Source organism: Brassica rapa, chromosome A03 (assembly GCF_000309985.2).
Source record: "Brassica rapa cultivar Chiifu-401-42 chromosome A03, CAAS_Brap_v3.01, whole genome shotgun sequence".
Classification (NCBI taxonomy): domain Eukaryota; kingdom Viridiplantae; phylum Streptophyta; class Magnoliopsida; order Brassicales; family Brassicaceae; genus Brassica; species Brassica rapa.
This window is the reverse complement of record NC_024797.2, coordinates 12,971,980-12,997,188: the sequence shown is the minus strand read 5'-3', so window position 1 is coordinate 12,997,188 and position 25,209 is coordinate 12,971,980. Positions and strand designations below refer to the sequence as shown.

Genomic DNA, 25,209 nt, shown 5'->3' with positions numbered 1-25,209 from the left:
ACATTATTTAATCTCTACACATAGCATATCTTAAATAATATAAGGGAATAGTTATAATCTCCTGCATTTTAGGAAAGATCAGTTAATTGCAATATTTACACAACTATATTTATAAACTATGTTACATGGAAACGGAAGCGGGTACGTGGAAGCGGAAGCGTAAAGAAGCGCAGAAGCGAGATTTTTTAAAATATTAGGAAGCGGGTACGTGTTGGAAGCGTATATATCTATATATATATATATATATAATTTTTTTAAAAAAATTAGGACTAAAATTATATTATTTAAATTTGAAATAAAACATTTATTCATTTATAATAATTTTGAAATGATTTTATATTAAAACTGTAAAAATACACATAATTTAGTTTACAAACAAATCTTATATTAATTATTTTTAATACTTCATAAAAAATTGACACAATATATTTCAATATGTGCTATATCTTTAATAAAAAATCCCAATGCATAAAGATAATTTATAGTATTATTTTTGATATTTGTATATTTATAACTTAATAATCATTACTATTAATTTTATTTTATTTTATATAGAATAAAAATATGGTTTTATATTTTATTGATATACATTGCATTTTTTTTTTAAAAACGGAAGCGTGATTCCAAAACGGAATCGTAAGCTTCCAACAGGTTTTTAACTATGTTACATGGAAACGGAAGCGGGTACGTGGAAGCGGAAGCGTAAAGAAGCGCAGAAGCGAGATTTTTTAAAATATTAGGAAGCGGGTACGTGTTGGAAGCGTATATATCTATATATATATATATATATAATTTTTTTAAAAAAATTAGGACTAAAATTATATTATTTAAATTTGAAATAAAACATTTATTCATTTATAATAATTTTGAAATTATTTTATATTAAAACTGTAAAAATACACATAATTTAGTTTACAAACAAATCTTATATTAATTATTTTTAATACTTCATAAAAAATTGACACAATATATTTCAATATGTGCTATATCTTTAATAAAAAATCCCAATGCATAAAGATAATTTATAGTATTATTTTTGATATTTGTATATTTATAACTTAATAATCATTACTATTAATTTTATTTTATTTTATATAGATTAAAAATATGGTTTTATATTTTATTGATATACATTGCATTTTTTTTTTAAAAACGGAAGCGTGATTCCAAAACGGAATCGTAAGCTTCCAACAGGTTTTTAAAAAGAATATTTTAGAAACGTTTTGGAAGCGAGATTCCGCAAGCTTCCACAAGGTTCCGATTCCGATTCCGGTTCCGAAGCGAGAAGCGGACGTCCGATGAAGCTTCCGTGCAATGTAGGTTTTTAAAAAGAATATTTTAGAAACGTTTTGGAAGCGAGATTCCGCAAGCTTCCACAAGGTTCCGATTCCGATTCCGGTTCCGAAGCGAGAAGCGGACGTCCGATGAAGCTTCCGTGCAACGTAGTTTATAAATGAAATTTTCTACGATTGCCAAAGAAAAACTAATCATATAAAATAATTATCTTCTGCAATTCACGTTTAACTAAAAGTAAAATATTTATTTTAATATTTTAATCAACTATTGTATTTTAATATATCACTATTTCAGTCCCAAAGCCATAAATAGCAGTATAACATATTTATTAATAAGATCATATTCAATAATATTTTATATAAAAATAACCATTAAAAAATATTTTATCACCCAACGTCATGACTGTTATGTTGCAACATCTATACTATTAAAGCATGATTCTATTTTAAAAATTTAGGATTCTACCCTTTAATTTTAATCATATTTACAAAATAATAGAAATATCTCATATTTATGGTAACAAATAAATTTTCTTTACAAACCAAAACAAAACCATAATGCTAATTAACTATTAGCATTTACTATATGTAAAACTTTATCATATCCATAGCAATTTTTTTTTACTAGATTTTTTTTTGAATAATTAGATATTTTTAATCATATGAAATATACTTAATTTTGCGGATAATAAATAAATTAAACTAATATAATTTATTTATTAGATACAAATCAATTGAAGTGTTTTTTGTAGTGTATTTTCCTAATATGAGAAATAAAAAAAATCATAAACTTTCCTTTTTACAATTTTTATAGTTGAATTTTATATGGTGGAACAAATATATGCATCTAAGTAAATAAATATATAAATAATCATTAAAAGTTAAAATCTGCAAAGAATAATATTAAAATATACAATGTGAAATATCATTCATTTTTTCAACTTATATAGTAGTGTTTTTATATAATTGGAACAAATATATGCATCTAAATGATCAAATAAAATATTATCAATAAAAAATAAGATGTGCAAAAAAATATTAAAATATGTAATGAGAAAATATCTTTAGTATATAAATATAATACTTTAGAATAAATTAAAATTAATGCAATATTTTTCTAAACAATTAACTTCATTAAAAATAATTTCATAAATATAAATATAAATTTTTTATATATCATATCTAATATCTATGATTATAACATAAACAATCAGTAAATTTTAAATGTATATGGTTATCACATATAAAAACACATAATCTTATAATTAAAAATAAAATTTTATAATTAAAAAAATTTGTAGAATTTTAAAAGAGAATTAGTTCCGCGCTTTTTAAAGCGCGGGTCAAAATCTAGTACTAATTTAAAAGAGTAGTTTTGTCAATAATTTTTTTAAATAGGTTTATAGTAACTCTTCGATTACTTTTGGGTATGAATAGTGACCAATAAATGACGAGAAACAATGCATTTTTTAAAGTTTCTAAAAAAAATCACAATTTACAAATAATGATTTTTTCTCTCATTCTCTTTTATCTTTTTTTATTATGTAGAAAAGTAAAGAACAAAATCATTTTTTCTAAAATTTGAGAAGGATTATCAGTTCTTTTTCATTCCTGCTATTTTATTCTTCTACATTCATTTCTTATTATTATTTTTTTTTTAGAATGATCACCACTCAGATCCCTTTGTGTTACTTTAAACCACCAAAAGTGTGTTTTTATGTAACACAACTTTAAACATTTTCTGCAGGGTGTGTAAGCAGAAAGATGGGGGAAATGTGAAAGGGAAGACATAGCGGCAAAAACATATTTGTGAAACTGGCGGGTTTCCCCAACCTCAAACCCTAACAAGCAGTTGTAGCAAAAGCAAAATCTCTCTGAGATTCTTTTGTTGTAGATGTCAATCCCAAATATGAATAGCTTGAGATGCTTCTACACTCGAGCCAACTCTCTCCTCCTCCTCCGATCCTCCTTCTCTCCGGTCACGATCCCCGTCCGCCGCCTCTCCTCCGTTTTCGACTCTCTCTCCAATCAAACCGTCAGTTCCGTCTCAGACGTCGATACAAAGACACAGGCTTCACCAGGCGCGATTTCGAGCAGAGGAGAAGACAAACCGGAGGAGAAGCACAGAAAAGCCGCCGGTTCAAGCAGTGCTCGGGGATGGGATCCAGGGGAAGTGGTTATGAACAAGAAGAAAGGGAAAGTGAGAACTTCCTGGGTTTGTGAGAGCTGTGGGCATTCGGAAGGGCAATGGTGGGGAAGCTGCCGCGCTTGCAACAAAGTTGGGACCATGCGGCGTTTCTCTGAAGGCTCTTCTGAGCCACGTGGAAGTGGCGGTGGTGTAGCTAGTGGCGGCGGCTCGGAAGGTGCTGGTTTGGCATGGTTACCTGAGCAAGGAGTTGCGCAGCCACTCAAATTGAGTTCTGTTATTGATGGGATTACTCATCAGCAATGGAGAATTTCTTTGTATGTTTCTTTTGATTTTGTTTTTGTTACAATCTAGCTCACATAGGTTTGTGATGATTTGATTTTGTTACAATCTAGGATACTGTTTGTTGTAGGAGATATCATTTCTTGCGATGATAACCGGTTTGAATGTTTATGTTTACATGATAGCGTTTTGTGTTCTTAGGCCAGGACTTTTTGGGAATGAAGTTGGGAGAGTGCTTGGTGGTGGTCTTGCACCAGGTTGGTTGGTCTCTGTCTTCACCATGTGATCCCTTTCTCTTCTTTTATATCTGTTTATCCAAAGCTCTCTCCTTTTGACTTACTATGGTAGGTTCACTGATTTTGATTGGTGGTGACCCTGGTATTGGCAAGAGTACCTTGTTATTGCAGGTTAATATATCTGATTAATAATGTTTGAATTGATTATTTTTTTCACCTTGGTTTGATTAGTGGCTCACTGATTCTCTCTCTCTCTCTCTCTCTCTCTCTCTCTCTCTTTTTTCTTAAATGGAAGATTGCATCTATAATTGCTGACGGGAACGATTTGGCCAAACCAGCACCGGTCTTATATGTCTCTGGTGAAGAGGTTAGTTGTAGACTTGTAGTCTCCTTCCTAAATATCCGCGCATCAGGATTTAATATATGCTCCGTCGCTGTATTTTTGTTGACTATGCTGCTTGAGATGCTTCAAGTGAGGTTTACATGCGTCTAAATAATGTTAGCTAGGGCTGTTTTTCTTCTCTCATTTTGTCATTTACAGTAGAGATATGGTACTTTTAGTATGTTCTGGAGGATCTCATCCCATGCATAGGTTACATGTTCTTCATAGGATCTTATATTCTTCTGCAGAGTGTCGACCAAATAGGAAGTCGAGCTGACAGGATGAAAATAGAAACAGACGAGCTCTACCTGTTTTCCAGTTCTGATCTTCAGGTATACCTTTTTTCGTGGATTAGTATTCTCTTATCGTAAATAAACAAGTCACATTCTCTAAACGCCTAAGCAATGCAAGGGCATTCCTTCCTTTTCGTGCCTAGTTGTTAACCTTCCTCATGTCAGACACCAACTCTATACTTTGTGATATTCTTAGGCCTTTTAACTGTTCTTTTAGAACATGGTAATTTGATGAAGCGAATCATTTGTTTTTAATTTATATCAGGATATTCTAACAAAAGCTCATCGGCTCTCTCCGCAAGCTCTCATCATTGATTCAATTCAAACGGTTTATCTAAAAGAGGTGACTGGAAGCGCTGGTGGTCTCACACAGGTTCAAAAGTTTTCCTCCTGTATTCGCTTAGTCCCTAACTAAAAAAATACTCTTCTAATTACTATGAGCAAGAAAGTTAAACCGTAGCTCTGCTTTTTGTTGCCTCCCATCTATAAGACCGACCTCCAGCATTCTCCTTTTCATTGCGTATAATCTTCCCTTAATTTCTGTCTGTTCGCTGAGAAGGTTAGTTTTTTTTTTTTTGCAATCTCTGATGGTTACAGGTTAAAGAGTGCACATCAACCTTGTTGCGTTTTGCTAAGAAATCAAATGTCCCTGTTTTCTTGGTGAGTAAGCCAATTGTTTCCTACATGTACTTTGATTATCTGGATCAGATCTTTTATGCAGACTAATTTCTGGTTTAGGTTGGACATGTTACAAAAGCGGGAGATATTGCAGGACCTCGTGTTTTGGAGCACATAGTAGATGTTGTGTTGTACATGGAGGTGATCTACTTTTTGTTTTCTGGTGTGTTAAGATATGCTATCATGATATCTCCGTCAATAAATGGCACTCTGTAGTATTAACTATATGCTGCTGGTTTGCTTTGATTAGTCTGATAACCTCTTTTTTTAGACTATGAACTTGACATTTCTTTTCTTTCAAATTTCAGGGTGAAGAACATTCAACTTACCGCTTGCTTCGATCTGTGAAGAATCGGTTTGGGTCGACTGATGAAGTATGTATGCAAATCCTTGATATAACCATGTAAAGCTAGTATGCCAGTTTATTCATAATACTGTCTTCCCTTGGTGGCTTTTTTGCCTTGTCTCTACAATTGTCTAGTTCAAGCATCTCATCTCTAAACTGCACACTTATTTTTGATTCGAAGTAGTGATATTATGGAAAATAAATTCGTGGCTATCCTCTTTGTCAGCTTGGAGTTTTTGAGATGTCGCAAGCAGGGCTTGAAGTGGTCTCAAACCCTAGTGGCATATATCTTAGTCAACAGAACACAGATTCAGATGTTTTAGCTGGATTAGCCGTAGCAGTTGTTATGGATGGATCTCGGAGTTTCCTCATTGAAGTTCAGGTAAATAATTATTTTCTTATGCTCCAGAACTCCAAACTGCGTTTTGAAAGTCCTAATAGATTTTGCTATTGTCAGTATGATGAGAGAATCATATGACTTTCATTGGCCGTAGTATGTAGGTTCTTAATAGACGACAGGTGCTGACCTCATCGTTAGCAGTCCCATATGTGTTTTAGTTCCTACTGAAACATTGATTTTTTTCTCTATGTAGGCGTTGTGTGCGACTGGCTCAACAGTTTCAAGGCATGTCAATGGTGTTCAAGCAAGCAGAGCTGACATGATAATTGCGGTTAGTGCAACAAACGTCTGACATTGTCTCTGCTTGTCGTCCAAAAACAACATACGTTTGGCACAGTCCCTCTTTACTTTTTCCTATTTAACGTTATCTTATTGTTATTTTTTTGGTCTATCATGTCACAGGTTCTTATGAAGCAAGCTGGACTTAGGATTCAGGAATCTGTAAGTATTGTGTCAGTATGCATTGTCCTTCACTATCTTATGTGAATACTTAGTAGTGGTAATAAAAACATAATTTTGGTATGTGTAGGGTATCTTTCTGAACGTTGCTAACGGGATGGCTCTCTCTGAGACTGCTGGTGACCTTGCAATAGCAGCAGCAATTTGTAGCAGGTGAGGCGGTTGTTTACTACTCTTTGGTCTCTTAAGGAGTGATATATCTTGGTACTAGCTGCACAATTCTTTTGATTGCAGTTTCTTGGAGTTTCCAATTCCTCACGGTGTGGCATTCATCGGCGAGATTGGTCTTGGAGGCGAAATTCGCACGGTAAGCTTAATGTCATTGGAAGAATCAGCTGACTGTTTGTTATTTAGAATTCTGATGAAATGTGATTAAAAGGATAATCATGGTAATACAGGTACCAAGAATGGAGAAAAGGGTTAGTACGGTGGCAAAGCTAGGTTTCACCAAATGTGTGGTTCCCAAATCAGTGGAGAAGTCACTAAAATCGCTAGGTTTGAAGGAGATTGAGATCATTGGGTGCAAGAATCTGAAAGAGTTGATCAATTCTGTGTTTAGGGGATAATCAGAGTAATCAAACTCTTTTTTTTTCTTTCTCTTTACCTTCTTTTTCAGCTCAGTACATCTAAGGCGCTTAAACCATATTCGGAGAGTAATCTATAATTAATGCCTTTGTGTCAAAAAAAAAATTATTTCTTTTTTTTCGAGAAAAAGACTACGATAACACCAAACCAAGTTTTTGTTCCCAAAGTAGCATTCAAGGTTCAAAGTCACAAAAATAGGTTTCATTAAAGAAATAAATATACACTTATATCATTTGGGTTAATTAATCCAAACCTTAGAGTTTAGAGTTAAGGGGTGGAGTTTTGGAATTAAGGTTTAAAATTTTATAAAAAATAAATACTAAAATAAAAAATAAAAGTTTTAAAAACAGTTTCAAAAAGTATTTTTAAATTATAAAAAGAAAATTTGAAAAAAAAATAAAAAAAAATTTCGAAAAAAACATTTCAAAAAAAATTATAAAAATTTCGAATCTGAAAACATATAACCTGAAACTATAAAAAAAATTTCTTTTTTTCATTTTATTTTTATTTTATTTATTTTTATTTGTTTATTTAATTTTAAACCAAAGGTATTAGAGATATTTTACCATTTAATGAATGTCATTTTTGTGACTTTCTCTTTCTAGTGCTATTTTTGAGACATAAACTTCAAAATGTGCTATTATTGACAATTGCTCTTTTTTTTTCAAGTAAATTTCATTAATAGGTTTAAAGAAATACAAATGGATAAGATTGTATAGTTTATCAATATTAAAATAATTTATCAAACATTATTAGTTATCCTATAATTTCGGCAATGCTTACCATAAGTTATTATTTATAATACTTTTTAGATTATTTTGTAAGTAATACTAATTGGTTCTAGATTTACTTTTAATTTTGAAAATTTGCTTAAACTACCATATTTTTAATACCAATTTTTATGTTTATCTTAATCATATTTACATTTGGTTTAAATGAGGTAAACAAACATTTATAATTCTAAGTTTAACTAATCTATACTTAAGGTTTAGATTTGAAGAATGAGTTTAGGATTTTAAAATATATAAATAAATAGTTAAAGTTTAAATGAATTTTTTTAAAAATAGTTTCAAAAAGAATTCAATTTTTTTTATAAATAAATATTTAAAGTTTAAAATAAATTAAAATAGTTTCAATTTTTTTTTGAATTTTGAAAAAAAACAATTAGAGAAAAGTTTCAAAAAGGAAATTTATAAAAAAAAAAATGGTTTGAATTCGGAAAGTTATAATTCAAAAACTATAAAAAATATTTTTATTATTTCTTATTTTTTTATTCTTTATTTAAATAATTATTTAACATGAATTGTAATACTAAACATGGGGTAAACTTAAAATTTTCCCTTTAATTTTTACATTTAATTTTAATAAGTAAGAGTTAAAAATCATCAACCAATCAATTTGTAACAGTTTTTTGAGAATTCATCAGTAATCGACACATAAACAAATATCACTAAGTGATTTTTCAAGATATTTGATAAACGCTACATTGAAAGTATGTGACATGTTGGAAGTGTTTTATATTGTTAGTAAAAAGACAAAGTGTTTTTTTTTTATCAAATAAAGACAAAAAGTGTATATAGGTAAAGTTCTCAAGATAAAAAGGGATTAAGATGTAATATTCTCTTGCTTTTTTTTTAAAAAAAAACAGTAATATTCTCTTGTTTAATTAAGTGAGAATTTGTGAAATAACACAAAAATTAACTAAAAAAAGAAGTCGGAGCAAATAAAATCAAGAGCACAAAAACGGTGACGTTCAGAGAAGTCACTAACACAAAATCTGAACCCGTACGCGATTTTGCCTAGGTTTTGCGGAGATGGCGACGGCGGTAGTGATGAACGGCGAATCGAAAAAGCAGCCACGGCCAGGTCGCGGCGGCTTCCAAGGCCGTGGACTAACGGAGGAAGAAGCTCGAGTTCGCGCCATATCGGAGATCGTGAGCACCATGATCGAGCGCTCCCACCGCAACGAGAACGTGGACCTAAACGCGATTAAAACCCAGGCTTGCCGGAAATACGGCCTAGCGCGAGCGCCGAAGCTAGTGGAGATGATAGCGGCGCTGCCTGATTCGGAGAGAGAGACTCTCCTCCCGAAGCTCCGCGCTAAACCGGTCCGAACCGCTTCAGGAATCGCGGTGGTGGCGGTTATGTCGAAACCGCACAGGTGCCCCCACATAGCGACGACGGGGAATATATGCGTGTATTGTCCAGGTGGACCTGATTCTGACTTCGAGTATAGTACTCAGTCTTACACTGGATATGAGCCTACCAGTATGCGAGCTATTCGTGCCAGGTGAAAGAAGAGTTCAACTATTATAAATTGAAATTGTATTAGTATGATGTCTTCTTGATTCACAGAGTTTTTTACTGAGTTAAATCTTTGTTAGCATTGTTGCTAAGACGTATTACAAATTGAGAATGTTTTGGACTGTAATTGCCATTGTAGATTTTTGATGATTTGGGAGATGAACTTTTAGATTATGAACAAGAATGTAGACTTTTATTTATAACGCACCTGCTAAAGCTGAATAGCTTGTTACGCTCTCTGATGGAATCTGATCGATATGGGATTCTTATAATGAGATTTTGAACATCCTATCGTCTTTGTTTGTTCTGTGTATGTAATGAGGATGCAAGTTTTATGTTTATTATTTGTGTTAGGTATAATCCATATGTTCAGGCAAGGAGCAGGATAGACCAGCTGAAGCGGTTGGGTCACAGTGTCGATAAGGTTAGAGTTTGATATTTTCTAATATTAATTATTTCAGTTTTGACGGCAGATGGGTTTACTCGTGATTTGAATGACAGGTTGAGTTCATTTTGATGGGAGGTACTTTTATGTCACTGCCTGCTGAGTACAGGGATTTCTTCATACGGAACCTTCATGATGCTTTGTCTGGACACACTTCTGCCAATGTTGAAGAAGCTGTTGCTTACTCTGAACATAGTGCAACCAAATGCATTGGCATGACTATTGAAACGTGAGTGTTGTTTGGATTAATGATCCTACTTTTTGTTTGGTGTTCGATTGCTGTTTTCTTTTTTTCATTGATCAATTTAAATGGAAGAGTGAAATTCAAATCTATGAATACAATTTTCTAATATGTTGTATAACTTATCCAGGAGGCCAGATTACTGTCTTGGACCTCATCTAAGGCAAATGCTGACTTATGGTTGCACCCGACTAGAGATTGGTGTCCAGAGCACATATGAAGATGTTGCCCGTGACACAAATAGAGGTCATACTGTTGCTGCGGTAGCCGACTGCTTCTGCTTGGCTAAAGATGCTGGTTTCAAGGTGATTACTCTTTGATGAATATTTTCTAATAGTTCGTCTTGACAGCTCTTTCACTTTCTATGTTTCTGTTCATTATTTAGCAGTGAGCCTTTTTCTTCGGTGACAGCTGCTATAAACTACTTTGTTTTGTTTTGCTTATAGGTGGTTGCACATATGATGCCTGATCTTCCTAATGTTGGGGTTGAGAGAGACATGGAAAGTTTCAAGGAGTTTTTCGAGAGTCCGTCATTCAGAGCGGATGGGTTAAAAATATATCCTACCCTTGTGATACGTGGAACTGGCCTTTACGAATTATGGAAAACTGGGAGGTATAATGTTCTAACTTACAAGAATATGCTACAAGAGAAAAAGCGCTAATCATGGTCACTTTTCTGCAGATACCGAAACTATCCACCTGAGCAACTTGTGGATATAGTTGCAAGGATTCTCTCCATGGTGCCTCCATGGACACGTGTTTATAGAGTTCAGCGTGATATTCCTATGCCTCTGGTTACGTCGGGGGTTGAAAAAGGAAATCTCCGTGAGCTGGCTCTGGCAAGAATGGATGATTTGGGCCTTAAATGCCGTGATGTTCGTACTCGCGAAGCTGGAATTCAGGTGCCAAATGTTTTTTTTTGGTTTTTTTTTCTTGAATACTGAATTTTCGTAACAAATATGTACTCATATGCTCTGAGTACAGGACATTCATCACAAAATCAAGCCAGAACAAGTAGAGCTTGTTCGTCGTGATTACACTGCAAACCAAGGTTGGGAGACATTCCTTTCATATGAAGATACACGCCAGGTACGAGCTTCATAATCTCACATCCTCAAGTTTCATAGGATAGTACTGAGAAGGCTAGTCAAGAAACTACTACCCTATCTGTCTGACTTCAGTTAGGGGCTGTTTTATAAAGATCTCAGGCTCTTCTCTCTCATTAGATACAATAAGTTATGTTTTATCTAAAGAATATAGATGTTTTTGATTTAAAGAAAAGGAAAATTATCAAAAGATTAGGTAGGACACGGGGCTTGTTTGTTAAACGTATCAGCATCTATTTTACTGTTTTATACAGTGAGTTTGTGTTTTTGATTATATATATCTATCATACATAGGTGAATTTGTTTCCTCGGTCTCATTTTATCTGTGTGGACGCAGGACATTCTTGTTGGGTTATTACGTTTGCGTAAATGTGGTAAGAACGTAACTTGTCCAGAACTCATGGGAAAGTGTTCTGTTGTCCGTGAGCTTCATGTATATGGAACGGCTGTACCAGTTCATGGTCGGGAGGCTGATAAGTTGCAACATCAGGTACGCTTAGATGAAATTGGCACACTCAATTATATGGAGGTGTTGTATTGTGATTAATCTTCTGTCTAATTATTTGCAGGGGTACGGAACACTTCTGATGGAAGAGGCAGAGAGGATTGCTAGAAGAGAACATCGCTCTAACAAAATCGGTGTGATTTCAGGTGTGGGAACCCGACATTACTACAGAAAGTTGGGTTATGAATTGGAAGGTCCTTACATGGTGAAGCATCTTCTTTGAGATTCCTGTTGAACTACTAAAACCCCAAAATTCGTAAACGTTTTTGTTGAACTATCCCTGTTCCCTTTTGAGTGTACTACTTTTGTTTTATCATAAAAGTTCATGTTGCCCAAAAAAACTATAGAAGTTCATTACAGAGAGTTTGCGGCGCAATTTCAAAATTTTGTTATAGAATTAAGAATGTTTTCGCTGGAAATAGCGCAAACTTTAATATAGAAAACATCTGACATTGTAATACAAAGTTCAAGATTTAGGAAGTGTTACTGGTTTGTGTATTTTAGTGGATTTAGAAATCTAAACAATATCTAATGTTATTAGTTCTCATGAATTTTTTCACATTTATATAATTTTAAAATGTATGTTTAAGTCCAAACCAAATTCAATGTTATTGGTTTTATGATTTTAAAATATATTTTTAAATCATTTTTTTGTTATACAATAGCAATGATTTGATTAAGGGTCTGATTTGAAATTGAATTTCAATGGATTCATAGGTGTTATTAAGACCAAAATACAAAACAAAAAATATTGAGTTAAGCCTGTCATTTGGTTTGATTTGTTCCATTCTATAATCACCACTCATTCACCAAAGCCAACTTCGATATTCTTGATTTCTATGATTACCATTTTTATATCATATGTTTCTACTTCAAAAATTATATTTTACAAAAAAATTATATTTAACCCAAAGTTAGCAAAGAGAGCATGCAATCAATTAAGAGCAACCGTAGCAACAAATATGTGGAAGAATTATATATGTTATTAGAATAACATATGATATATAATTTTTTTTATATATTTATCGATTTTTTATAAACTAAAATTATTATAAGATTTAAAACAATCCATTGATTTAATTTAGAAGGTCCATCTGATTTATTTAAAAAATGGACTTGTCTGATTCGAAAGTCTTTGAATTTACCAAAAGATTTCCAAATCCAAAAAGAATTTCTAAATCCTTTAAAATACAAAAACCAATAATCCTCATTTATTATTTTAACTATACAAGTTTTATTCACCAATGTAACTATATAATTATTTGTATTCTAATTATATTAAAATCTCTACAATATCAAGCCGTCAAGATCTAAAATTCCGATTCAAAATCATATATAATCATGGTACTTTAAATTCATCCTTGAAACCAAGTTCATCCTTTTTTTTTGATATTTTGGTGTAGTTTTTATTGTTTTAATATATAATTTATAGTTTTATGTTTTTGTCTTTCATAATTTATAATAAATTACTTTATCTTTTTGATCTGTATTTCTATTGCATGATCCATTTATTTTGCATTTGTTCCGTTTGATCTATATTTATTCCGCTTGATCTCCTTAATATGCAACGATTGAACTGCTTTTACCATTTATACCCTAAATACTACCAAAAAGAAGAAATATTGATTTAGTCGCCACCCACTTGGACATAATAGGAAAAGTCTGTGCTTTGAATACAGAGTTGTTCATTCTTAAATTACAGAGAGACATAAATATTGGATATAAACAGTATAACAGAAAAACACACCAAGCTAAAAACAGAGTAAAAGACCAAACCAAGCTAAAAAGAGAGCAAAAGATCATACTAAAAACAGAGTAATGTGTTCTCCCATAGCTTCTTTCTCAACACTCAATTTGTTTAGTTGCGTCATTCTCTTGTCTCAATGATTCAACTTGGGTATAAGAATGCTACACAAACAAAAACAGCTGCATACGTTAAGTTAACTTATTCATTCATGATTCATCTTTGGTTTCTTCATTAAGAACATATAGTCATTATTCACTGAAAGTCAGAACATTACCTCTCTAACGAGTTGGTGTGCTTCTGCTTCTGTGTTTGTTTCGTCCAAAAGGTGTCGTGAACCACTCTGTTTTGTAACAAACCAATATGCATCCAATCGCTAGCCCAAATACAAATCCTATTGCAGCTGCAATCCAACAAAACACATCTTCTTCTTCTTCTTCTTCCTCTACCTCTAGCCTTTCATATGGTGGCGATGAGGGCCTGTGGATATCTCTGCAATCTTCGTCAAGAGCAGGACCAAAAAGTCCTGAATTGTCTTTGAAAGAAGAGCAAGCCTGCCTTCGAAATTGGGTGCCTCCTGGTACTAGACCTACAAGCTGGTTATGGGAAAAGTTCATGTACGCAAGGTACGACAGATTCCCTAACTCCTGTGGGATTTCTCCTGAAATATTGTTTTGAGAAACGTCAAGCGACTCAAGAGCTGTCAGGTTTTCCATAGACGATGGGATGTGTCCAGTGAAAGCATTGTTTGACAAGTTGAGCACGTGAAGCTCTTTCAGTAACCCGATGGACTTTGGAATCTCTCCTTCAAGTCTGTTTCCGGAGAAGTCGAGTGCTGTGTAGATCTCTAGAATGCGGACCAGCTCCATCTTTATCCCTTTATTCATCAAAACCATCGAATCATGGTAATAACCTTCCCCAATGTAGTTTAGATTGGACCCATCTTCGTTCGTCTCACGTGATGACATTTTCCTCCAGTTCACAAAGTAATCTGATGGTAACATCCCACTGAAATGATTATGCGATATGTCGATGATTTGCAGCTTAAGGAACGCGGCTTGATGGACTGGCCCATGGAACGCATTGGAGCGTAGGACAAGAACTTTCAGCGCTTGTAGAGAATTCAACCAGAACGGAAACGTGTCATTGATCATGTTGCTTTCCACGTTCAGAACTTCGAGAGCGGAGAAATGTACCAACGATCTCGGAAGCTTTCCAACTAATTGGTTATGACCGACGTCGAACGACCTTAGACTTTCAAATGCATTCCCTAGAAGACATCCACTAAGACGATTCTGACGCACGTTCAGAACTGAAAGAGTACTCTTGAGGTTTCCCATACAGAGAGGGATTGGACCGCTGAGGTTGTTGTTTGATAAATCGAGGGTTCTTAGAGAGTGCAACTCACATATGAGAGAAGGAACTTCTCCGGAGAAATTGTTATTGGAGCCAAACAGGTGCCCCAGGACAGATGATAGTTTGCGGTTCGTTGATCTTTCAAAACCTATGAAAGTGTTGTTGGAGAGATCCAAGTAACCAAGATTTGGTAGCATCCATAACCAACCAGGAACTTGACCTTTAATCTCGTTGTTGGAAATGTCCAGAGTCTGGAGTAGTGTCTGTGTTCTTAGAAGCTCTGGAAATTCGGTAATACCGCAGCCTGACAGGTTCAAATTACTTATCATTACCAAAGGAAGAAGATCTGAAACCGTAGTTTCGTTTGTGGCTAAAACATGGTTTCCTGAGAGATCTAACAAATCGAGAGACTTGAAACACGACAAAATTGTACTCAAGTCAATCCTAGGAGTTGCCCTCAAATGAGATAAGTAAAGACGTTGGAGCGACCTGAGAAGCGAGAAGATACTAAAGTCAACATGGGCGTTCCAATGGGAGATGTCGAGCACCTCAAGATTGGCTAACTTGGAAATGGAACTCGTGATTGGACCCTTAAATTTATTACTGCCGAGGCTTAACACTCGTAGCTTAGATGGGGAAGATATATTCCCAAACTTGAGAGATCCTTCGAGTTGGTTATTTGTTAAATAAATAGAGGTCAGAGCGGGAAGGTTGAAGAGAGAAGAAGGGAGGGGTCCACCGAAAGAGTTGTCATACGCTGAAATAAACTCCAAGTTGGATAGGGAAGTGATGTTTGGAGGAAGAGTTCCAGTGAATCGGTTGTTGGAGAGTGACACGTAGGATAGCTTCGTCAAATTTAGTAGTGCAATAGGAAAATTACCACTGAGCTTGTTGGAATTAACAACCAAGTTGGTCAACTGGTTCAAAAGTGAAAAAGAAGATGGGATTTGACCAACCAGACTGTTTTCGCAACAGTCGAGAGAAGTTAAACGAGAGAGCTTTCCAACTGAGGATGGAATCTGCCCTGAAAACTGGTTATGAGAAAAATGGAGAGAGGTGAGGTGAGAAAGGTTTCCAACTGAAGAAGGGATTTGATCTGAAAACTGATTGTCAAAAAGTTGGAGATAGGTGAGATGTGAAAGTTTTCCAAGTGAAGGGGGAATCTGACCCGAAAAGTGATTACTAGAGAAATCAAGAGAGGTGAGGTGTGAAAGGTTTCCAAGTGAAGATGGAATCTGACCTGAAAATTGATTATCAGAAAGACTGAGAGACGTGAGTTGTGAAAGTAGTCCAACTGAAAATGGAATTTGACCAGCGAAATGATTAGAGGAAAGGTCAAGAAACGTGAGATGAGAAAAGTTTCCAATCCACAAAGGAATCTGACCCGAAAATAGATTGTTAGAAAGACTGAGAAAGGCGAGACGAGTAATATTTTCTAGTGAAGGTAGAATCTCACCGGAAAAACGGTTATTGGAAAGAGAAAGAGAGGTGAGACGAGAGAGTTTCCCAATTGAGGACGGTACTTGACCATATAAATAATTATTAGAAAGGTCTAGTGTTTTAAGAGAAGGAAGGTTTTGAAGCCTAACAAGACTGGTATTGGAATGAAACCGGCCGTGGAGGCAGCTGCAACTGAGGTCTAGCTTGATCACATCTTTAGACTTGGCATCACACGTGACACCACCCCAATAACAGCAGTCGCTGTTATTTCCCCATGACTCTGTCTTCGGATAAGAGCCTACTATGCGACCGTTAATATTACAAAGCTTCGAAGAAGACCTCCGTATCTCAAACACTTTCTTGAATTCGAGAAGCACATTCCTTTGTTCCGGACGACACAAGTGTCTTGCTGTTGTAGCGAACGCAGTCACGTCTTGAAATTTGAAAATGAACAAGAAGAGAAAAGAAAGTGTCATATGACTAATACTCATTGTGGACCAAGAGTTATTTTATGCTAGTTTTAATCTATTGAATATCAATAGTGGAAAAGAAGGGTACACTGAAACATGTCATGGCCATCTCTTTATATACACATAGGTAAATCCAGCCAGCTTCACTAACAATCGTGTCTTCTCCAGAAGTGTTATTCACGTTGATCGAAGACGATGCGCGTATTGGAGTTGTATATCAATTTCCACAAAATTTGCTTTTACTTTTTGTTTGTCGGGTCATTTTGGTTTAATTTTTAGTAACTGATTTTTTGAAGGGTCTTTGTATTAAAATATTTGTTTTTCTTACATTGCAGCTGGAAAATAAAAAGATATAATAATAATAAAACACACAGCAGGAGTGATGACGGAAGAAAAGCACACAGCAGGAGTGGCTTCGTCGGTTTGGAGAAGGTGTGTGGATACACCAAAGCCGCACCCCACCACCAACTAGCCTCCACCATCACCAGAAAATCCTAATATCGGCGCTCCGCCCGCCATCCTCAAAACATGCATAAGCAAGGAGGGGAAAACCGGTGGACCCAAGCTGTAGCGGAAAAACTCGCCTTCTCACTAAAAAAACCACCTCTGACCGCCGTCAAATTAAAGCAGCACAACCACTATGAATCCTAATGGAGGCAACAAAGGAAGGCTTGGGTTGTCAGACCTTGGATTTGACCCCATAGAGCTACGCCGTGAAGCATGGACCTCTGCACGGACTGAGAAGCAACGACCGTTGACAAAAATGTGTTTTTGCGATTTTTGTGGAAAACTACAATTTTTTGAACTTTTTGAGAAACTATGTCATAATTATTTATTTGTCTAAACTTGAATATAAATATTTATTAGGATAAGGGAAAATTCTTTATTTATTATTTTGGACATGTTTATCTCCATCTAGATGCACTAATTAAACTCATTTGGATGAGCCATCTAGATGAATTTCATTTTAAGCTAAAATTTTTAAACTTATTTAGATAGATCATTTGAATTATTTCCATTTTAACACTAAACGAACATCAATTTTCATCTCTATCCAGATGGTCCATCTGAATGGACAAACGATCAAGCCTTTAATATACCATTACTTTTAGATCAAAATATATAATCAAACACTATAATTTATGCTTTACTTTAAGCTTTTTTTTACATCAACATAAACAGATTCTACTAAGATTCTGCCAACCAAACTAGGGACTCTATATCTATATGGATAAATAAGGTAGATCGATTTTGTGCATTACGTGTAAGAGTATCCACCCTTGAATTTTGAGTCCTAGGTACATTCTAGAGCTAAAAGTAGCAAAAATATCTTTTAAGCTTTGGACTTCCTCTAGGTGTAAAGCAAAAGCATGTTATTCTTCTGGTTATAAAACCATCTTCACCAACTGAAAAAATATGAAGCAAACATAACGTTAAATTGTCGAATATTTTTTATACATTCTATCGTCCAAATTAATACTTCCAATTCTGCCTGCAAGAAAGACTGAGAATCTCTAATGTTCCTTGCCCCATCAGATCCTCGGAACCTAGCAAAATATTGTACCATCCTAGTCTTGAAAATAAATCTCTGTCCTTCCATGACGCATTTGTATAGACCACCTTTCAAACTGAGTCGGGATTCTCTGTGTCTCCCCCATTTCTTTGAGATGGTTGGTTATCGCATGTATTCACTTTTCCCATTTGTGCTTCCTTCCAAAGTATAGCCTCTGTCTCTGCCACCTGATCCTTATCAAACCCACTAAACATTTCGCTCCTTTAAGCTTTCTGTTTTAAGTATATTAGTTAGAATTAGATGTAAATAATTTTGAAATAAACAAATCTCTTTGATATTAAATTTCCTAGACGACGGCCATCTTTTCTAGATTACTAGGTCGAAACCCACACTCAGGTATTATAAATTATAGACCAAGGTAGTGGAAGTTCCCACATTCCACTGATATAGTTATATGCCAAGTTAGCGAAAGTTTCAACATTCAAGTAATCTAAATTATATACTATGTAGTCTATGTTAGTGGAAGTTTCTTAGTCAATTCCTCACCAGGTTTGGGTCAATTCCTAGATAATGTTATTATACGTAGATTATTAGATACAAAAAATTTCAGAGATTTTATCAGAAAAAAAAAGTTTATCAGAGATTATACATCGGACTATTATGATATCTATGGAAATAACCCTTTATCCCATGTAATATTTACAAATATAGCACTACAAAAAATGAAAATTAAATTTTTATTAAGGGTAGTTTTGTAAACAGTGTTAGACTCTGCTATATTGATTAAATCTGTTTTCAAACATTGGAAAACAACCACATATTCTATCACGAATGAAAAAAATTGATTTTTGAAGTTATAGACTTGTTCTGTCACCCAATCTAGCATTTTTGAGGTTCGCCAAAAGATAAGCATGAACGATCATAAAGATTATCTCTATCATTTTAGCACAGCTGATCGTAGTCCGAAAGCTTGAAAATAGTCAATACGCCTCTGAATCCATGGATATAAGGGAAAAGTTTAACCATTCAAACCAAATAAAAAATAAAATTCAGTTCGGATTTGGATCTCATCAATTATTCGAGCGAATCTTATATCTTTAAAACCGAAAAATCAAAACTGAATCGAGAACTGAATGGGTATCCGAATTTTTATATTAGGCTATATATTTATAAATATTAACTATATTTAGTTTTTAAATAAAGAAATAATTTAAAAATATTTTATATAAGCGAAATATCCAAAATATTTTAAATTATCTTAATTATCCAAATTTTTATCCAAAAATCCAAAACAAAATCTAATATTTAATCCGAAAAGACTTTAACATTTTTGAACCTTAATTAACTAAATAACAAGAACCATGAAGCATGGACCTCCGCACCGTGAAACATGAAAGACACTTCTTAGTCATGATCGTAAAAGGTCTAAAGCTGATCATTCAATTTTTACAATTCAATTATTGTTACTGCTATAATTAAATCACCATTCACCAAGGCGGGGATGACAAGTAATTAAACAAACAACTTATATATTAAAAGGATTTGTAAAAAAACCTAAAGTTAAAAAACTTTTCCACGAAATTTTGATTTCAGCAGTTTAAAATTTTGTTAATATCATTGAAAAGGATTTTGATTTTGTGAGAGCATTCATATTGCATAGGTTTTTTAACTTTAGGTTTTTTACAAATTTTTAAATAGTATTTAGAAGAATGAGTATCTCAAATGTTAATACACTCATCCAAAAATATTTTCGAAATAGCTGAGATACTCAATTTTTTATTAAGTGATATTCATTTTCTTAATTTTTTTGAAAAACTCAAAGTTGAGATGAGAACCCATGCAATATGGTTTCCTTGAGATTGTTTCTTTAAGATCACCACCATTATTGAAACTTAGATTCAACCGTCTAAAAAAAATTGTGGTCCAACGTTGACATACGAGATATATATGCACATAATTGGACTGTTATGATCAATTTGATCCAAATGATTCGAATCACCACAACCATTTTCGATTGAGGTGCTATCAAACTTTGCAAATCATGTGCCATCATGCGTCGTAAAAAAGATTCCACATCCTATATTAAACTTTTTAAATGCGTATAATATGAGAAAGTGCCATTTGTCAAAATCTCGTTAGACGAATATAACAAATACTCAAAAATAATAAATTCTTCAAAAACTGTTGCAACAGTCTCAAATAGTCGCATTAAGTAGACACGAAATAATCCAACTTTAAAACTGATATCCAACTGTATATATATGATACTTTTTGAAGAAGCTGCAAAACATCTATCTCTTCTTCTTTGCAATGCCTCCCTTTCTAGAGGTACCACTAGCCTCAGGTCTTTCTGCTTCTTCAGCCTTTTGCTCTGCCTCAAGTATTGCCAACTGCAGATTTACATTCAACCATCAGAACTTTGGTTACTTCAACTATAGAGAGAAAAACTGGAGAGACTAATCTGACCTCATCTAGTATAGGTTTGAGTTCCAGATACCGAGTTTCTGCAAGGTCAAAACCATCCTTCCGCAGCTCCTACAATGCCAATTTTACATGTGGATCATAATGTCAAAGACTCATCCTTAAAGACAGAACAAAATTGCTTTCATCAGATGCTCCATCAACACAGACAGAGATTAGCAGCATACCTTGCCAGTATGTTGGGTATGCTCGTAGGCAGCCATTTGCCAGTACATATTTGTGCGCTTATAGAAATCCTTCAAAGTTTCTCCAGGCTTCAAACACACAACATGATCAAATTAGCAGAGAGCTTCAAACAGAATCTCTCTTTCTCACTAAAACTCTTAAGCAATTATTACCACTGGGGTTCTCTGTGAATCTGAGAGTCCTAGATTAGCTCTGATCTGTTCTATCCGAGCTCGTTTCTCTTTTCTTCGGAGGGCTTTTCCTTCACCTTTAATCATTGCAACAACTTCTCCTACTTTCACCAATCCATCAACATCCATACCCTAGATTTTACATTGGCCAAATTGAGTCAAAGCCAACAAGACAAAGGGCTAAAAGAAGCTAAAAGAAGAGGCAAGTACCTCTACTTCTTCATCGTCATCTTCATCATCAGACTCTTCACTGTCTCCTTCATCTTCACTATCATCTTCATCCTCGTCTTCGTCCCCTTCTTCATCCTCTGACACTTCCACCCACTCTGTTTCAGTCGCCTGTTTTAAAGACATACCAATATTTTTCAATTGTTTAATCAACAGAAAAAAAACAAAATGTAGATTATTGATCTGGAACAAACCGGAATGATACACTTCCACTCGTCAAGTTTGCTAAGATTAAGCGAATACAAATCATCAAGAGTTATTTCTTTATCTTTAATCTCCATCATGCCACCATATATGTATAAGGTGTCCTTCCCAACGACCATACAAGAATTAATACGTCCACATGGTTTCACAACCTGCACAAAGCAAAAAACAAGTTGGCACAAAAGCTCATAACACAAGTTAACACAAAGTTAATGAACAAACCTCTTCTGAGACAGACACTTGTGGATCTAGTCTTCCCTTTAGAGCTTTACTAGTACTTCCTTCAACCGTTAGACATGCTGCCATACGTTCAGAGATCCCATCGGAAGAGCCTGCCACATCACCCATGGCCGACGGCGATTCACCCTCTGCTGAATCCATCTCATCATCATCATCATCATCATCATTAGATGCCATAGATTTGGCCTCTAAATTCTTCTTTGCCTGTAAAAAAAATGATGATAAAACGTAAATACAGCAGGCAACAGAAACTCTAGTAGACAAAATCATTACCTTATCTTTTGATGATTTCTCTTTTCGTAGCTCTATGGGGTACCAGCGACGATTATCTAACTGGAAGCCATAGAGTTCATTTAAGAATAAACTCATCATTACATCACCTGCGCCAATAAATCACACAGGTCGATGATAATTCAACTTGACAAAAAAGAAAAAGGAAACAAGGATATAATCATTTCCTGACCTTCCATTTCCATGTCCACAACACCACCAAACAGCAAAGCACGCTTTTTGTGGACACATACCGAAAACCCTGCACGGGAGCTAGGAGGCATCCCAATTTTCTTCACCTAATTACAGCAACAAGTTTTATTACAATACAAAGAAAGAAAGGAGTTCAATCAAATTGCAAAATCATAAACGAACTAATTGTAAAAGTACATACTTTGTTCCATTCCCAGGTTCTGGGATCAAGAGACCATAAATCTGCATGAACAACTCCTTTCTCAGAGCTCTTCTCAGATGAGACTTCTTTTGAATAACCACCATATAAGAATATCTGTAGCATAAGAGGCTTATCAATAAATGGTCATGCTTGGAACTTTGGAAATGAATCTGTCTTTTTATATTTGTTTTTTTACTCAGGAAAAGAAACAGCGTTTTTGACTCAGGGATATGAGATAGACATGAACATCGTAAACTAACCTCATCTTGATAAACAAAGAACTGGAAACCGCTTCTAGCTGTAGGCCACATGGCACCAGGCTTAGGCTTTATTTCTTGCCACTATCAAAGAGACACCATAACTATATTCAGTAAACAGGTTTGGAGAGGTAAGGTGGGTGGAAAGTTGAAACTTCTTCAATGGAACGTAGGTTTTACCTTGTATTGGTCCAGATCAAACACATAGAGATCATTGTAGTACCTGCAGGGGATTGCAGAAGTAAACTTAGAGATAACAGTGACATTAAGATCCTAATTCAGTAGTAGCTAAGATTTACATTTTTTCACTTTCATTAATTGAAATTGCTTACAAAAGAAAATGTCCCAACCAAAATAATTAAGCATCCAGGGGGGTAACAAAAAGATGAAAAATTACCAACCAAGATAACACATTATCATGATATATTTCTTACGCAATGAGTAAATTACCTTACTTCACGTAGTGTGTCATAGAAGCCACCAAAAATTATAATCTTGTGCTTGTATAATACCTGGAGAAAGAAAAAAAAGAAGTTAACGGGTTGGTTACTAGAGGGGAAGCAAGAGTTGAATAGTTATAATTAGATTTTCACTTTGCAAACAACTCAATACAGCAGAATGCTACTATATATATACATATTCATTACAAAAGATAGTTTGAAAATTAAGCAGAAAACTGGAGATATTAGTCTCAATGTCTGATGTATGGATAATGTACAGCCAAAGCCTAGAATATTCCTCATGTTTCATTGAGAGGGGTAATATAGCATATGCAAAGTTATTCCAGCAGTATGTTAGAGACTACATAGTTTAGTTTTAAACATACATCAAAAACATACCATACGATGACCAGAACGGGGACTAGGACATCCCTTTAAATTTAACTGTTCCCATTGGTTAGTTTTCACGTCCAGCATCCAAAAGTCCTACATTTTAAAACAAAAGTTAAAAGTATGAGAAACAAAAAAATAATAATAGTAATAGACTGATAAAACACATTAATATGCAACTCTCACCTTGTAGTGATGGAACCGCTCTTGGTTTGGCGATGTAAATTCACCACCTAATCGATAAAAAGAAAGAGGCTTACAAATATGAACGGTAAGGAATGAAGGTGAAAGAAAAAAATACCAAAAATGTAGAGATAATTCTTCCAAGCAACAGCCTGGTGAGAGCTGCGAGGAGGAGGACTGTTGGGGCTTGAAACTAACTTCCACTCCTGCTTATCAACATCATATCGGTACAGATCACCATACACATACGTCTGCATTCACACCAAAGAACAATTTTGAATTGAATCAAACACTTATGAACAAGTGGAATAAGGACAACAAAGACCAAAAAAAATTGAAAGCTAACCTTTTGGCCATTGTAGAACTCGCCGCCATAGAGTATCAACTCAGTCTCTTTCAAAGGATTTATAGTAAGCTGCATAAAACACGGACTTAGCAAAAAATGAAATGTTTTAGATAAAAAGAAAGTTTCAATCTTTAAAAGCAAAAAGCCTAACCGAGCAGTTGGACCTAGGAGATGGTGCTGGAACATTTTCCTCAATAAGGACCTCTTTCTTCTTAGCTTCTTCCTTCTGTATGCTCAACTGGTAAAAACAACATACAACATTAGACCACCTTCTTGTTGTTGCAGTTACTCTACTAAAAAGTAGTCTCTTTTAATCAATAAACAAATCTATAAAACTATGAGCGGAACCCGATGAGAATTTCAGACAATGAATAAGAAACCTCAAGACAGAACCTAATGAAAACAAAAGAAGCAGAGGAAGAGAGTAAATACGAGAATAGCGTCTATGTCGTCTTCAGGAGAGAGCTTCTTGCCTTCTCGTCGAGCTTTCTTCTCCTCGGCCTTGGCCGTTTTCCTCTCAGTTTTCTCCTTGCCTTTGCCGGCCTTCTTCGTCTTCTTCCCCATCTTGTTTGCAGGAATGGAGGCTGAGAGCGATTACAAGGGAAGTAGCCCTTCCTTCTTCTTCTTCTTCTACCGTTTGTGCTCAACAAGGGGAACGTGGCTTTTACCTACTTGGGCCATTTGCTTTTTTTTATCAAGGAGGAAATTTGGAGGCCCATTTACTTACATGTCATCACTAATCATATAATTCTTGGCATTTGAGAAACATCATATTTTTCAAATATACCATTAAAATTTCATTTAAAATATTATTTCTTAATTTTTTTACTAAATATATTAAATAAATCCATACCCTTATCAGTGTTTTGTTTATTTAGTTTGTGCAGGAGTTCAAATATTTTACGGTATTGTGTAACATAAATTATAAAAATATAATATTTTCTGAATTTTTAAAACTATTTTATAAAAAGAGATTATCAAATTTATAACATTGAACTCTTATAAATCTCCGGTGCCAGATGGCCTAACTGTTTTCTTTTACCAAAAGATTTGAGATATAGTAAAAGAAGATTTAACTGGTATGATTAATAAATTCATGTTTGATGGTGTCATAGTACAATGCTTAAATGATATAAATATATGTCTCATCCCAAAAAAAAAACAAACCAAACGAAATGTCTCAATTTTGGCCTA

General features: G+C 34.5%; 4 protein-coding genes across 5 annotated transcripts; 2 read left to right on the top strand and 2 right to left on the bottom strand.

The window, feature by feature from the left end:
- Positions 1–2,859: 2,859 nt before the first annotated feature.
- Positions 2,860–7,249, top strand: LOC103858447 (DNA repair protein RadA). Its single transcript, XM_009135810.2, has 15 exons — positions 2,860–3,758; positions 3,925–3,980; positions 4,072–4,130; positions 4,255–4,326; positions 4,590–4,673; positions 4,900–5,007; positions 5,232–5,294; positions 5,373–5,453; positions 5,621–5,686; positions 5,885–6,040; positions 6,252–6,329; positions 6,461–6,499; positions 6,588–6,670; positions 6,752–6,824; positions 6,916–7,249. Exons 1-15 carry the CDS (start codon positions 3,190–3,192, stop codon positions 7,081–7,083), a joined length of 1,755 nt encoding a protein of 584 aa, XP_009134058.1. The 5' UTR covers positions 2,860–3,189; the 3' UTR covers positions 7,084–7,249.
- A 1,588-nt stretch (positions 7,250–8,837) lies between these two features.
- On the top strand, positions 8,838–12,100 carry LOC103858446 (elongator complex protein 3). Its single transcript, XM_009135809.3, has 9 exons — positions 8,838–9,392; positions 9,761–9,830; positions 9,908–10,080; positions 10,223–10,397; positions 10,539–10,705; positions 10,775–10,994; positions 11,077–11,181; positions 11,536–11,688; positions 11,768–12,100. Exons 1-9 carry the CDS (start codon positions 8,917–8,919, stop codon positions 11,924–11,926), a joined length of 1,698 nt encoding a protein of 565 aa, XP_009134057.1. The 5' UTR covers positions 8,838–8,916; the 3' UTR covers positions 11,927–12,100.
- A 1,252-nt stretch (positions 12,101–13,352) lies between these two features.
- Positions 13,353–20,054, bottom strand: LOC103858445 (receptor-like protein 34). 2 transcript variants are annotated; one of them, XM_033286274.1, is made up of 2 exons: positions 13,725–20,054; positions 13,353–13,629 (listed from the first exon to the last, which is right to left on the bottom strand). In XM_033286274.1, the coding sequence occupies exon 1, from the start codon at positions 16,732–16,734 to the stop codon at positions 13,729–13,731; it is 3,006 nt and encodes a 1,001-aa protein (XP_033142165.1). In that variant the 5' UTR covers positions 16,735–20,054; the 3' UTR covers positions 13,353–13,629; positions 13,725–13,728. The 2 variants fall into 2 exon arrangements, with proteins under 2 accessions (XP_033142165.1, XP_009134056.1); XM_009135808.2 differs by having other exon boundaries at positions 13,353–13,611.
- Positions 20,055–20,308: 254 nt separating this feature from the next.
- LOC103858444 (kelch domain-containing protein 4) lies at positions 20,309–24,579 on the bottom strand. Its single transcript, XM_009135807.3, has 19 exons — positions 24,448–24,579; positions 24,167–24,253; positions 24,016–24,084; positions 23,788–23,920; positions 23,673–23,719; positions 23,496–23,582; positions 23,107–23,168; positions 22,837–22,879; positions 22,660–22,740; positions 22,400–22,513; positions 22,199–22,304; positions 22,009–22,115; positions 21,718–21,939; positions 21,486–21,647; positions 21,274–21,402; positions 21,046–21,195; positions 20,875–20,961; positions 20,693–20,761; positions 20,309–20,616 (listed from the first exon to the last, which is right to left on the bottom strand). Exons 1-19 carry the CDS (start codon positions 24,577–24,579, stop codon positions 20,518–20,520), a joined length of 1,986 nt encoding a protein of 661 aa, XP_009134055.1. The 3' UTR covers positions 20,309–20,517.
- Between the last annotated feature and the right edge of the window lie 630 nt (positions 24,580–25,209).